This window comes from Heterodontus francisci, chromosome 20 (assembly GCF_036365525.1).
Source record: "Heterodontus francisci isolate sHetFra1 chromosome 20, sHetFra1.hap1, whole genome shotgun sequence".
NCBI classification, from domain to species: Eukaryota; Metazoa; Chordata; class Chondrichthyes; order Heterodontiformes; family Heterodontidae; genus Heterodontus; species Heterodontus francisci.
The window spans coordinates 59,752,150-59,766,737 of record NC_090390.1 but is presented as its reverse complement, the minus strand read 5'-3'; the positions used below and the strand labels follow the sequence as shown (position 1 = coordinate 59,766,737).

Sequence of the window (14,588 nt, the reverse complement as noted above, 5' to 3'; positions counted from 1 at the left end):
CCTCCAAAACTCTGCTGCTTGTATTCTTACTTGCACCAAGCCCTGTTCACCAGTCAACCCAGGTGTTTATTGACCTACATCGGCTCCTGGTTAATGTGAGGGCTTGCAAACTCTTTAAAAATAAACTTTACATGAAGTTTTCACGTTTCCTGGTCGCAGTGCGAGAAAGTTTAGCGCTATTGAGTGCAGCGACCCCAGTGGCCACTGCGGGCATCGCGGGGCTCGGGCACTTTGGGCCAGGCTTGCGGGAGCGACCGGAGCCAGTGGGAGCGCGGAAGCGTTCCGGGCTGCTCGCTTCCTGTTTACATGGAATCCCGGAAGCTCGATTCCCTGTGAGGAACGGGCGACTTGTTGCTCGGCGGGGATCTTTACAAGCAACGGTTCGCTTTGAGAAAGATCATGCAGTTCACGGTGAATATCAAACTCTCCGCCAGGACCTTAACGGGAAGCTTGAACAGCCAGAACCGAGGGGCAGTGGACTGGTGAGTAAGGGAGGCCCAGGCTGCTGGCAGGGCGTTGCACCTGTGTCGACCTCTGCCGGGACTGTCATTTAAGAATGTCCTGGTTTATGTGACGAGGTTTTGTTTTTTGTAAAGCGAATGCTAAACCTGAACCTCCAATAATTAAACTCAATTCAGCGGCCAGGACTAATAATACATGGTAAGTTTCCTAAGTCAATAAATTAATTAACTCGGTTGCAGGCGAAAGTGGAGTTCTTGAACTTCCCTTACCTAAAAGGAAGAATATTAGGTGGTAAATAGCCGTTTTAAATACATCTTTTGCCTGTAAAGTATTTCACATATCCCTTTTATGAAACATAAATGCTGAGCCACAACACAGTGCTTCACTTTGAAGATAACGAGGTGTATGCTTATATGCAGTGTAGAAACTTTATTTTGGCAAATGAGGTACAAAAACTTGCCTCTGGACTCTTGTAAAATTTGAGTATGCAGACATAATGCAACTGTCAAAACTTATTAGCTTTATTGCAGTTACATAAGAAAACACATCTGTTTCAGGATATTCTTGGGTATGCAGCCTGGAGAAATTAAATATATTGGTGAGAATGCTTAAATTCAGTATCAATCTCTCCATTTTACTTTTTTCTCAAGAATACCTAAATCTACTGGTAACTTTTTTTTGTATACCTATCTATTATAATTTTGATTTGTGGAAAAACACAACCATTGAAAAATGATGGGTATACGGCAATGATTGGCCAATCTTTATTGCTGAGAAAAGTATAGTTTTGAGCAGGTAATATATTGGTTCGGACTCAGTTGGAGTATTGTGTTCAGTTCTGGATGCCACACTTCAGGATGGATGCCAAAACTTTAGAGAAACTGCAGTAGAGATTTACCAGAATGGTACCAGGTAAAAAGGACTTCAGTTATGTGGAAAAGCCAAGGTTGATCTCCTTAGAGCAGAGAAGGTTGAGGAGATTGGATAGAGTTTTTCAAAATCATGAATGGTTTTGATCGAATAAATAAAGAAGAACTGTTTCTAGTGGTAGAAGGATTGATAACAAGAGCGCGTAGGCTTAAGGTGACTAGCAAAAGAACTAATGTGTCACAAGTATTGTGATCTCAAATGTATTGCCTGAAAGGGTGGTAGAAGCAGGTTCAGTAATAACTTTCAAATGAAATGGAATAAATGCTTGAAGGGAAAACATACAAGACTGTAGGAACAGAGGGGAAAGCGGGCGTAATACCCAAATTCAGGTCATACATATCAATAAGATCAGTGGACCAATGCCAACCCCGAGAAATGCCATAGTATACTTCCTTCCAGTCTGAAAAACAATTGTTCACAACTACTCTGCTTTCTGTCCCTTAGACAATTACATATTTTTAATCCCATGGGCTTTCATTTTGCTAACAAGTTTATTATGTGGGACATTGTCAAACACCTTTTGAAAGTCTATGTAAACATCAACAGCACTACCCTCATTATCCTGTTCTACTTATTTATCTCATTGCTGTTTGTAGGACCTTGCTGTGTGCAATTGGCTGCCATGTTTCCCTAAGGTACAACAGTGAGAACACTTCAAAAAGTATTTCATTGGCTATAAAACATTGATAACTGGCATTTATATAGCACCTTTTCTAACATTGAAACACCCTGGAGTGTTTTTTCTAAGAGGTGTACACCATTTAAAAATAAATCTGGAATAAAGAGCAAGTATCAGTATAAGCGATTATTAAAATGTTGGATAGTTGTAAAAACCCAACTGGTTGACTAATGTCCTTTAAGGAAGGAAATCAGTCATCTTGACCTGGTCTGGCTTGTATGAGACGCCAGGCCTATGTTAATACGGTTGACTCTTGACTGCACTCTCAGATAGTCTAGCTAGCCATTCAGTTGTATCAAACTACTCTGTCAAAAAAAAGAATATAACTGGATTGGCTATTTGGCTGTGAACTAAGCAAAGAATTAGGAACGATGAAGGCACACCTAACCCAGTTGACTCTGGAAAGCTGTTCTCATTAACATCTAGGTACTGGTGCCAAAGTTGGGAGAGCTGTCCCACAGACTAGTCAACAACAACCTGACATAGTCATACTCTCAGAATTGTACCTAAATTCCCAGATTCCTCCATCGCCATCCTTTCCCATTGACAAGCCACACTCACTAGAAGTGGTGGTGCAGTGGTATGCTGTTGAGTTGGTGTGACCCTGGTAGTCCACAACATTGGCTCCAACCCCATGTAGTCTCATTGCTTGAAGTTGAACATGGACAAAGAAACCTCCTGCTGATTACCATCTACCACGCTCCTTCAGCTGAAGAATCAGTACTCTATGTTGAACACCACTTGGAGGAAGCATCGAGGGTAGCAAAGGCACAGAATGTATTCTGGGTGGGTGACTTCAACATTTATCACCAAATAGCCCATTAGTACCATGACTGAGAGAGCTGGGTGTGTCATGAAGGACATGGGTACCATACTGAGCTTGCAGCAACTGGTGAGAGAACCAACATGAGGAACTAACCTACTTGAACTTGTCCTGCCTGTCCCAGCTGCATGTTGATTACTGCATTGTCCATGACTGTATTGGTAGGAATGACCACTTTACAGTTCTTATGAAGTACAAGTCCTATCTTCATACTGAGGATGCCTTCCATGGTGACATGCGGCACTACCATCTGTGCTAGTGGGATAGATTAAGAACAGATGTAGCAGCTCTAATCTGGACATCCATTGGTCACTGTGGGACCTTAGCAGCAGCAGAAATTAATTCCACCACAACCTGTAACCTCAGGGCACTGCATATCACTCAGTCTTCCACTATCAGCCAAGCGACCAACCCTGATTCAATGAGAAATTTAGAATAGTATCAGACGTGCCTGAAAATGGAGTCCCAACATGGTGAAACTACAACACAGGACTACATGGATGGCAAATGGTGGAAATAGGCTGTAAACAGCTAAGGGATCTCTCAATCAATGGATCAGGTCAAAGTTCTGTAGTCCTTCACATCCAGTCACGAATGGTAGTGGATAATTAATTAACTAGCAGGAGGAGGAGGTGCCATGAACATCTCCATCCTCAATGATGGAGGAGCCCAGCATGAGTACACAAAACAAGGTTGAAGAGCTCACAACCATCTTCAGAGCAAGTGCTGAGTAGATGATCCATCTTGGCCTCTTCCTGACTTCTCCACCATCCCTGATACCAGTCATTAGTCAATTCAGTTTATTCCACATTATATTAAGAGTCAGCTTAGTGCACTGGACACAGCAAAAGCTACAGGACCTGACAACATCCCAACTATAGTGCTGAAGACCTCTGCTCCAGAACAAGCTGCACCTCTTACCAAGCTGTTCCAGTTTAGCTGCAACACTAGCATCTTTCTGATGTTGTGGAAAATTGCCCAGATATGTCCTTTTTACAAAAAGCAGGACAAATCTAACTTGGCCAATTACTGTCTTATTGGCCGACTCTCAGTCATGAAGAAAGTGATGGAATGAGTCACCAACAGGGCTATTAAGCATCACTGCCTCACCAATAACTGATGCTCAGTTTTAGATCCAGCAGGAACTCTTGGCTCCAGACCAGATTTCAGCCTTGGCCCAGACATGGTTTGAACTGAATTCCAGAGGTAAGGTAAATGTGGCTGCTTTTGAGATCAAGGCAGTATTTGACTGGGTGTATCACCAAGGCATCCTAGTAAAATAGAAGTAATTGGGGATTAAGGGGGAAAACTCCAGTGACTGATGGGATGCCTGGCACAAAATAGATAATTATGGGTGTGGGAGGCCAATCATCTCAGCCTCTGTACATCTTTGCAAGTGTTTCTCAGGGCAGCATCCTGGGCCCAGCTCTCTCTAGCTGCTTCAACAATGATCTTCCCTCCATCATATCCCCAGAAGTGGGGAAGTTGGCTGATGATTACACAGTGTTCAGCTCTATTTGCAATTGCTCAGGTAATGAAACAGTCTGTGCTCGCAGGCAGCAAAATTTGGAGAACACCCACTCTTGGGCTGGTGAGTAACAAATAATATTTGCGCCAGGCAATGACCATCCCAACAAAAGAGAGCCTAACCACCTCCCTTTGACATTCACTATTACCATTGCTGTATGCCCCATCATCCACATCCTGGGGATTACCATTGACCAGAACCTCAACTAGACAGCCACATAAATATTGTAGCAACTAGAGCAGATTAGAGGCTGGGTATTCTGCAGTAAATAGCTCATCTCCTGTCTCCCCAAAGCCTGTCCACCAGCAAAGTGGGACAAGTCACCACCACCTTCTCGAGGGCAATTAGGGACGGGCAATAAATGCTGGCATAGCCAGTGACGCCCACATCCCATGAACGAATAAAAAAAAAAGTCAGGGCTGTGATGGAATTATCTCTACTTGCCTAGATGTGTGCAGCTGTAACAGTCAATAACCATGACATCATCGAGGACAAAGCCGTCTCCTTTACCAGCACCGCATCCACCTGCTTAAACAACCATTCCCTCCATCTGCGGTGAATCATGGCAGCAGTGTACAATAATGACAGGATGCACTGCAGTAACTCAGCAAGACTTCTAGGGCAACAGTTGCATTAAAAACGCCATCACCTCCAAGCCACGCACCATCCCAATGTGAACGTAATACTGTTTCTTTATCCCACTAAGTCGAAATCCTGGAACTTCCTACCTTACTGCATTGTGTGAATACATGGTGTTATGACCAAGTGAGAAAGGGGTCTAGGGTTCCCTCGCAGCCTTTACCTGGTCTTTCCGTAACAGGGTTTAATTTTAAACACCGTTTTTTTTAGCTACCCCTTAGTGAATCCTTGTTCTCTAACTTCCAATTATAAGGCAAAGAAACTAGCCAGACAGGTTTTCTTAGGTTTAAAGAAAACAAGGTTGAACTTTATTAAACTTAAACTCTAATTCAGTTAACATCTACGGATGCCTGACCCGCCCAACCTAGCATGCATACGCGATACACACATGCAGATAGAGACAGAAAAGAGCAGAAGAAATAGTTGAAAGGTTTGAGGCAATATCTGAAGATGGTTTTGGTTACTGTTATAGAGTCATAGAGTCGCACAGCATAGAAACAGGTCCTTCGGCCCACCGTGTCCATGCTGACCATAATGCCTATCTATACTCATCCCACCTGCCTGTATTAATTCCATATCCCTCATATGCCTTTCTCATTCAAGTACCTGTCCAGATGCCTCTTAAATGTTGCTACTGTTCCTGCCTCCACTACCTCCTCTGGCAGCTCATTCCAGATACCCACTATTCTTTGTATGAAAAATTTACCCTTTTGATCCCCTTTAAACCTCCTCCCTCTCACCTTAAATCTATGCCCTCAAGTTTTAGTCACCCCTACCATGGGAAACAGACTCTGGCTATCTACCCTATCTATGCCTCTCATAATTTTATATACCTCTATCATGTCCCCTCATATTCTTCGAGCTCGCTGTAAAGTCCTTGTCTGTAGGTAAGTCTTGCGTTTCATTGGGGCCCAGTAGTCTTCTTAAACCTTGTTTGCTGTAGGAGACTTTTCTCTCTTGGAGTTCATGTGTACTGAGTGGGTCTAGAGGCTTGTGAGAAAGAGATGGGAGCAGGCAGGAGAGGTCTTCTCACTCCAGGAGCAAACAGTCTTTCTCAGTTCAAACTCTTTGTACGATTCAGAAAAAACCAAGGTTGCCAAGTAGGCTAGTTATGTGGCCAGCTGGTCTGACCATGTCTGTGGATTCTCTTGTTTTAGCCAACCCTGGAACGTGTCTTCATACACAATACCTGGTGCTCAAAGTCCATTGTGGGTTAAATTGGAGCAGGGAATAGCCCCTTTGTCCTTCCAAGCACTATCTGTTAGTATGCAAATGTTTTTTCCGGCCACGGCTGATCAGTTTAACAAGTCATTTCCTTGCTCCAGCAACAGTTTAAAATCAATGTTCATGTGACAAAATTAATATGCCTCATTCTTGGCAGGTGGGGGGGGGGGGGGGGGTCTGCATGACGATGAACTGCAGCATTTCAAGAAGGTGGCCCACAAATGCCGCCTTGAGCGCATCTGGGAATGGGCAATAAATGCCAGTCACGTCTGTTTTCCTGGGAATCGGAACATAAATTAGCGCTGAGCCTTCAAAGGAGATATTAGGAGGGGTGACTAAAAGCTTGGCAAAGGGGAACCTAGAAGGCACCATGCAGGCTGCTCACAGCTTGTCCCGTTGAAGATAGCTGCTATACAAAAAAATTTAAACATACCATGTATTGCAATGAACAGGTTGTGCACAACAACAACAAAAAAGAGGGAACATTGGGTTCTGCCTGATTTTTTTTTTTCCTTTTCCATTGAAAATGGGTGGAGTGCTAGCACCAATTTTGCACTACTGCGCAAGACTAATTTATGCTCCAGTTATTTTCTTTCCCATGTCACCATTTGGTCATTACTTACTTGCAGTATGGAAAAGAATGACTTGCAATCTTTAAAAATAAATGCTTATGTTAATATTTTTTTCTTTTAAAGAATAATTGTTGCCATTAATACCCTATAAAAATGAAATGGGAATGAAATTAATAACCATTTGCTTTTGTGTTTTTTTGTTGTTGGTGATTGATGTCTCCAGGTAATAAGTTGGAGGAGTTTTTGAACCTGATGAATACTAGGTGAATAATTGGCACCAATGTTAATTCTGCTCCCTCACAGTGAAGCTTAGTTCTTGTCTTGATCCTGTTACCTTGGACGCCCTATTTCACTTTCTCTTTTACTCCCACCTGCCCCAAATCCCCCTTTGTTGGATTATAACAGACTGTAGATATAAACCCAGTGTTCCCTGATAATCTGGCATTGAGTCTGTCCTCTTTTGTTTGGACTGCCAGACAAAACTGAAGCTACAACTTTAAAAAAAATATATTTTGTTCACTTACAAAAATGGATACTAGACTACAGCTCATCAGTACGCCACTGTCGAAAACATTTGAAATTTTCCTATTCTTTGTGGGCAATGTTTGCCTAACTTTATACAAGCCATTAAATTTTTATGTATTCAGTTGCTTTGAGGTTTTAAACTCACCATTGATGTTGATTAACAAAAATTATCTAGGCATGTTATATTAATTAGCCACTATGCTATGGAAGCTCCAATGGGGAGGACATAATGAGCCACAGCTAGAAGATCAATATGTTTATCAAGTATATGGTGATAATTTCTTGTTTGATATGTTAATCCTGAATCTGATCAGGAATGTCAAGCAGTTGCAGTCATATTTGATTATTGGATTTTAAAATCAACACTAATTTATGCATTCGAGCACTATCAAAGTATGCTTCTGGTTTAGTTGTGCTGCTAGTTTGCCTTAAATTCCCAGCAGTCATTAGAGTACATAGTTGTAGTTTTCCGTAGCAGCCTTTTGTGCTTATGGGGAATGAAATTGGAACTTAACTGTTTTCGAAAAGATTGTTGTTGGTGCTAAAATGACCCTAGGCACATCATAGAGCCAACAGTTTTATGATTTTGTAGCAGACATTTATTATATTTTTCTGAGAACTAATGAGTTTTGGCATTGAAAGCAACCTGATTTGGACTCTGGAGGGTAAATCTGACTGCGCCTCTTGCGTTTAAAAAGTTTAATTTTGTTTATTATCCAAATGATAAACAGTTCTGCTCTATCCTGCCAGATTATAGGTCATGTGAATCAAAACATTCCCCATTCCGCAAATCAGCACGAATGTTATTCAAGGGATAGGGGCCATTTTGATTACTTCGATGTTGTGCTATGAGGACTAATGTGAAAAATCTGAACCATTTGTATGAACTAGTTATTTGCTGTGCTTTGTAGCAAGGTTAGGACTGCTCCTCTTTATCCCATGGACCCTAACTCAAGCTAAAAGCTAATGTACCAAAAGAGACCATATGATTTGAATATTTCTGTTCTTGGATAATTGAATTTTTCAGGCATTTTCAAAGATAATGCATTTGTAAATAACTTCAATAATTAAGCACAGCACAGAATTGACTAGTTAAAATTATGGATTACTGTACCAATGAGTAATGTGACTGCTAAGTCTGTGATTGGGGAGCGGTCAGATGCACAAACACATAACCCAGAGATCATTTTGTGTGTTGAATTTAGAGAAAACTGCTATTGCTGTCAATTTTATCATATCTTTAAAATGGTCTGTTGTGCCCTAAATCCATGATAGTTATATTTCTCTCTGATAAAAATATACAGTTCCAAACATTGAACGCAAGGCAGCCATTAACTCAGTCTTGCAGATTATTACTGTTGGGATTATTGAGCTTGGCTTTTAATGAGGTTGATAATTTACATTGCAAATGATACTGCAATTTAATCTTCATTGTAAATGAAATGTGAAAAGTTAACTATTAAGAATTACTTTCAAGTTGCTTATTACGGTTTATTGGGCCAAATTTCGTTGTAGCAGGGCATCTAACCATACCTGTCATTGGTTAGTTTTACCCATGCACCCAGCAGCTCAAAAAAAACTGTTGCCCACATAGCTGCTGAAAGTATGAGCTGATAACGCCATATCCAGTGAAACAAGGCATCTGGGACCTGAGTTGACAGGGTATCTCCATAATGGAGATAATCGGTGAGATTTAAGGATTGAGAAATAAATAACAGAAGGACTGAAAAGGAGGGTGAATTAAGGGGATGATTTTAATATCAAATCGGGTACAGAAAGAGAAATAAGGAAGAAGAAAGATAGATTTGAGAATGCTGAGATTTGAAAGGATTTGGAGGAAGAAAAAGAGACTAAGCATTAAAAAATTAAATTTGACATTTTTAAAATCTCCAAAAAAAACCCAACCTGAACAATTCACACTTATTAATTTTCAGTGCTAGAGAAGTTGATTTGCAGTCATTAACATTTATCATGTCATTACAAGGGTATCTATGCTACTAATTCTTAGCCCCAAATATCTGTTGCCGGTTTAGTATGTATCTACAGTGCAAATACAGCAGCTTCGCAACATTCAATGCATTTCAATAGCAAACCTGGCAGCAAGATTCCACTTTTGCAAAGCTAATGATGGAGCGGCAGAATTTGGATAGTAACTTTAGGATATTCGTACTTAACCACACGCTTTCCCCTCACCTGTAGCTGCTTTACCATTTACACAGAAATAACTGAGAATGCAATTGGCCTTGCCGTTATTTTGACAGCAAAAATGTGTCTTTCCATATCCTGTTAGTACCCTTAGACATTAAATGCTGAGTCATTGATTATTTTGTTGTAAAACTTTTTTATACTTCTATTTAAGGAACTTTAAAAAAAAAAATTTTGACTTTGTGAAGGGTTGTAATTAGATTTCCAATTTTAGTGCTTATAATGCAGGGAGCTTATTGTTTAAATTTTTAGTAGTGGCACTTTGATCTTATCATACAGCACTTCTGGAGCTTGTTAATATTGGGTCCTGTGGTCTGAAGGCAGCAATTTTCTTTCTTGTGTTTCTGTTTTGGTAATCTATTATAGAAACCTTTCAGCCATCTCCATTTGAAATGCTGACCTGACTTTAATCTGTAAAGCATTGTAAGTCTAGCAATTACATTTTCTCGTATCAGTAGTTAATGCCAGAAATTATTTGCTCTTTAACAAAGAATTTCCATGGTTTCCAAGCAGGAGTTTTACGGTTCTCATGCACCACTGTGGTGATAATTTATCTGTCTGATGAGCATTAGACATCTGTAAAATGGAGAGATTTGTGTTCTCATCCTTTATTGGTAGTTTATGAGTGAAGGTATGGGAAATCCAGGAATCAATCTAAACCGTGTTTGGAACTCTATATTAATTTTGCCTGAGAGAGATCAATATTATCAATTGGACAAAAGACGTGTTGCTTTTAAATGGCAAATTATACTCGAGCACCACTACTTGCAGATGGAACTCTGAATTGGCAATGCTGGTTTAAGGTGCCAGTGCAGTCTTTCTCGCATTTTTATGGTGCAAATGTGATGGTATAACTCTGGTATTGGGTCCTGTTCTGACTGAAAGACAGCTAGTTGAGATGCTGTTGGTGGGGACCTCCTTGCACTGCTTGGGATCAACACCATAAGAGGTCTAATTTCAGTGCAGCATCAAGCTGGATTTAAAAACACCTTTAGGGTTCCTTTGAACTTACTGAAGACTTTATAACATTAAGTAGAGGCTTTTTTAAGGTTTCAGGGAAGTAGTCACTGCTGGCCATGAGCCCCGATGTTTAAAATTTGTTGTCTGCGAGCAGAGCTCATGCTTGTATGCACATGTGTGCAATCCTTTCAGGCAATTAGGAGTTCACAATATAAAATAGATGCTGCTGACTACAAACCACTCTTGGCAGTTCTAGGGCTCTTAGAGTGCAATATAATCATGCCGTACACTGTCAGCTCCCTGTTTGTGTTCTGCCTGTGACAATGGAACTCTGAGCATACATGCGACATGATCAAAATCGAGGACAAAAAACTGTTTTTAAAAATAATTTATTTCCCGTGACACGTGCAACTTTAAGTTATTGGGCATGTTGTTTTGGATTAAACTAGCATAATGCATAAGAAATGGGAGCAGGAGTGACTATTTGGCCTTTCACGCCTGCTCCGCCATTCCATACGATGATGGATGAACATCATACAGATCCCTAATTTATACAGTGTGATTTACAATCTAAAGGTAATGGAGAAACTAGAAGGATAACATATTTTTGATATCTGTATAACCATTTCTATTGAATCCAGGCAGTGATTTCTTTTATTTGACAGTACACACAAATATTGCATTCAAATAATTAACGTTTTTTTAAATCCTGAAAGGCCAGCATTTATTGCCCATCCCTAATTGCTCTTGCGAGGATGGTGGTGAGTTGCCACCTTAAACGCTGCAGTCATGTGGTGTAGGTACACCCACAGTGCTGTTAGGGAGTTCCAGGTTTTTGACCTACTGACAGTGTTGGAACGGTGATGTAGTTCCAAGTCAGGATGGTGTGTGGCTTGGAGGGAATGCATCAGCTGCCCTTGTTCTTCTAGGTGGTAGAGATCGTGGGTTTGGAAGGTGCTGTTGAAGGAGGCTTGGCGAGTTGCTGCAGTGCATCTCATAGATGGTATACTGTGCGTTGGTGGTTGATGAGGTGCCAATCAAGCAGGCTGTTTTGTCCTGAATGGTTTTGAGCTTCTAGAATGTTTTTGGAGCTGCACTAAGCCAGGCAAGTAGATAATATTCCATCACACTCCTGACTTGTGCCTTGTAGATGGTGGACAGGCTTTGGGCAGTCATGAGGTAAGTTACTTGCCACCGAGTTTCCAGCCTCTGACCTGCTCTTGTAACCACAATTTATTTATATAGCTGGTCCAGTTAAGTTTCTAGTCAATAGTAGCCCCCAGGATGATGTTGGTGGGGGATTCAGTGATGGTAATGCTGTTGAATGTCAAGGGGAGATAGTTAGAGATTCTCTCTTGCTGAACAAAACAAAGAACAAAGAAAATTACAGCACAGGAACAGACATTGCCTGGCACTTGTGTGGCACGAATGTTACATGCCACTGATCAGCCCAGTGCTGCATGTTGGCATGGACTGTTTCAGTATCTGAGGAGTTGTGAATGGTGCTGAACACTGCAATCATCAGAAAACATCCCCATTTCTGACCTTATGATGGAGGGGATCATTGGGGAAGTTTGAAGGAGAGAAGAGTGGGTCCAACACTAGTATTTTAAACTTAAATAAGGGCAATTATGAGGGCATGAAAACAGAGCTAGCTAAAGTGAACTGGCAAATCAGGTTAAGGGATAGGTCAATAGAGATGCAGTGGCATACATTTAAGGGGATATTTCAGAATACACAGAAAAGATACATTTCAACAAGAAAGAAAAATTCCAAGGGTGGGACCTGCCATCCATGGTTAACTAAAATAGTTAAAAATAGTATCAAACCTAAAGAAAAAGCCTGTAATTGCACAAAGATGGGAGGCAGGTCAGAAGATTGGACAGAATATAAAAAACAACAAAGAAGGACTAAAAGTTTGATAAGGTACAATTAGAGTACGAGAGAAAACTAGCTAGAAATATAAAGACAGATAGTAAGAGTTTCTATAGATATTTTTAAAAAGAAAAGAGTTAACAAAGTGAGCGCTGGTCCTACCAGATATTTTGCATCGGTCTTCACTATTGAGGATACAAGTAACTTTCCAGTATTAGCTGCAAGTCAGGAAATGGAAGGGAGGGAGGAACGCAAGAAAATTGCAATCACCAGGGAAGTGGTACTGAACAACTTGTTGGAGCTGAGGGCTGACATGTCCCCGGGTCCTGATGGACTTCATCCTTGGGTGTTAAAAGAAGTGGCTCGTGAGATAGTTGATGCATTAGTTTTAATTTTCCAGAATTTCCTAGATTTGGGGAAGGTTCCTTTAGATTGGAAAATAGTGAATATAACTCCTTTTATTCAAAAAAGTAGGGAGGCAGAAAGCAGGAAACTGCAGGCCAGTTAGCTCTTAACATCTGTCTTAGGGAAAATGTTAGAAGCTATTATTAAAGATGTCATAACAGGGCATTTAGAAAAATCCAAGGTAATCAGGCAAAGTCAACATGGCTTTGTGAAAGGGAAATCATGTTTAACCAATTTATTGGAGTTCTTTGAGGGAGTTACATGTGTTGTGGATAAAGGGGAACCAGTATTGTACTTAGATTTCCAGAAGGCATTTGTTAAGGTGCCACATCAAAGGTTATTGTACAAAATAAAAGCTCATGGTGTAGGGGGTAACATATTGTCATGGATGGAAGATTGGCTAGCTAACAGGAAACAGAAAGTAGGCATAAATGAGTCATTTTCTGGTTGGCAAGATGTAATGAGTGGTGTGCCACAGGGATCTGTGCTGGGGCCTCAACATTTTACAATTTATATAAATGACTTAGAAGAAGGGACCGAAGGTATGGTTGCTAAATTTGCTGATGACACAAAGATAGGTAGGAAAGTAACTTGTGAAGAGGACATAAGGAGGCTACAATGGGATATAGATAAAGTGAGTGGGCAAAGTCCTGGCAAATGGAGTATAATGTGGGAAAGTGGGAAATTGTCCACTTTGGCAGGAAGAATAAAAAGGAAGCATATTATCTAAATGGAGAGACTGCGGAGCTCTGAGATGCAGAGGGATCTGGGTGGCCTAGTGCATGAATCGCAAAAGGTTAGTATGCAGGTATAGCACATAATTAGGAAAGCTAATAGAATGTTATTGTTTATCGCGAGGGGAATTTAATACAAAAGTAGGGAGGTTATGCTTCAGCTATACAGGGCATTAGTGCAACCACATCTGGAGTACTGTGTACTTTACTGGTCTCCATATTTAAGGAAGGATATAAATGCTTTGGAGGCAGTACAGAGAAGGTTTACTAGACTAATACCTGGGATGGTTGGCCTATCTTACGAGGAAAGATTGGACAGGCTGGGCTTGTATCTGTTGGAATTTAGAAGAGTAAGAGGTGACTTGATTGAAACATATAAGATCCTGAGGGGTCTTGACAGGGTGGATGTGGAAAGGAGGTTTCCCCTTGTAGGAGAATCTCAAACTAGGGGTCACTGTTTAAAAATAAGGGGACGTCCTATTAGACAGATGAGAATTTTTTCTCTGAGGGTTGTGAGTCTTTGGAATTCTCTTCCTCAAAAGGCAGTGGAAGCAGAGTCTTTGAATATTATTAAGGCAGAGGTAGTTAGATTCTTTATAAACAAGAGGGTGGAAGGTTATCGGGGGTAGGTGGAAATGTGGAGTAATGAGTTCAGCCATGAACTTATCGAATGGTGGAGCGGTCTCGAGGGGTCGAGTGGCTTACTCCAGCTCCTAATTCGTATGAAACAACTGAAAATGGTTGGGGCTAGGACACTACCCTGAGGAACTCCTGCAGCAATGTTCTGGGGCTAAGATGATTGGCCTCCAACAACCACAACCATCTTCTTTTGTACTATGTATAATTCCAGCCAATGGAGAGTTTTCCCCTGATTCCCATTGACTTCAGTTTTGCTTGGACATCTTGATGTCACATTTGGTCAAAGGCTGTCACTCTCATTTTGTTTCTGGAATTCAGCTCTTTTGTCCATGTTTGGACTTGAGCTGTAATGAGGTCTGGAGCCAAATGCACTTGACAGCTTGATTTG

At 40.9% G+C, this 14,588-nt stretch overlaps 1 protein-coding gene across 2 annotated transcripts in view; it reads left to right on the top strand.

The window, feature by feature from the left end:
• Positions 1-231: 231 nt before the first annotated feature.
• Positions 232-14,588, top strand: part of wdr11 (WD repeat domain 11) — a 116,814-nt gene continuing 102,457 nt past the window's right edge. For both annotated transcript variants that reach the window (XR_010977062.1, XM_068052888.1), the window contains exon 1: positions 232-482. Coding sequence is in view for 1 of the 2 variants with exons in the window: in XM_068052888.1 (XP_067908989.1) it covers positions 400-482 (83 nt within the window). In the remaining variant the exon portion in view is untranslated. The remainder of the gene's footprint in view (positions 483-14,588) is intronic.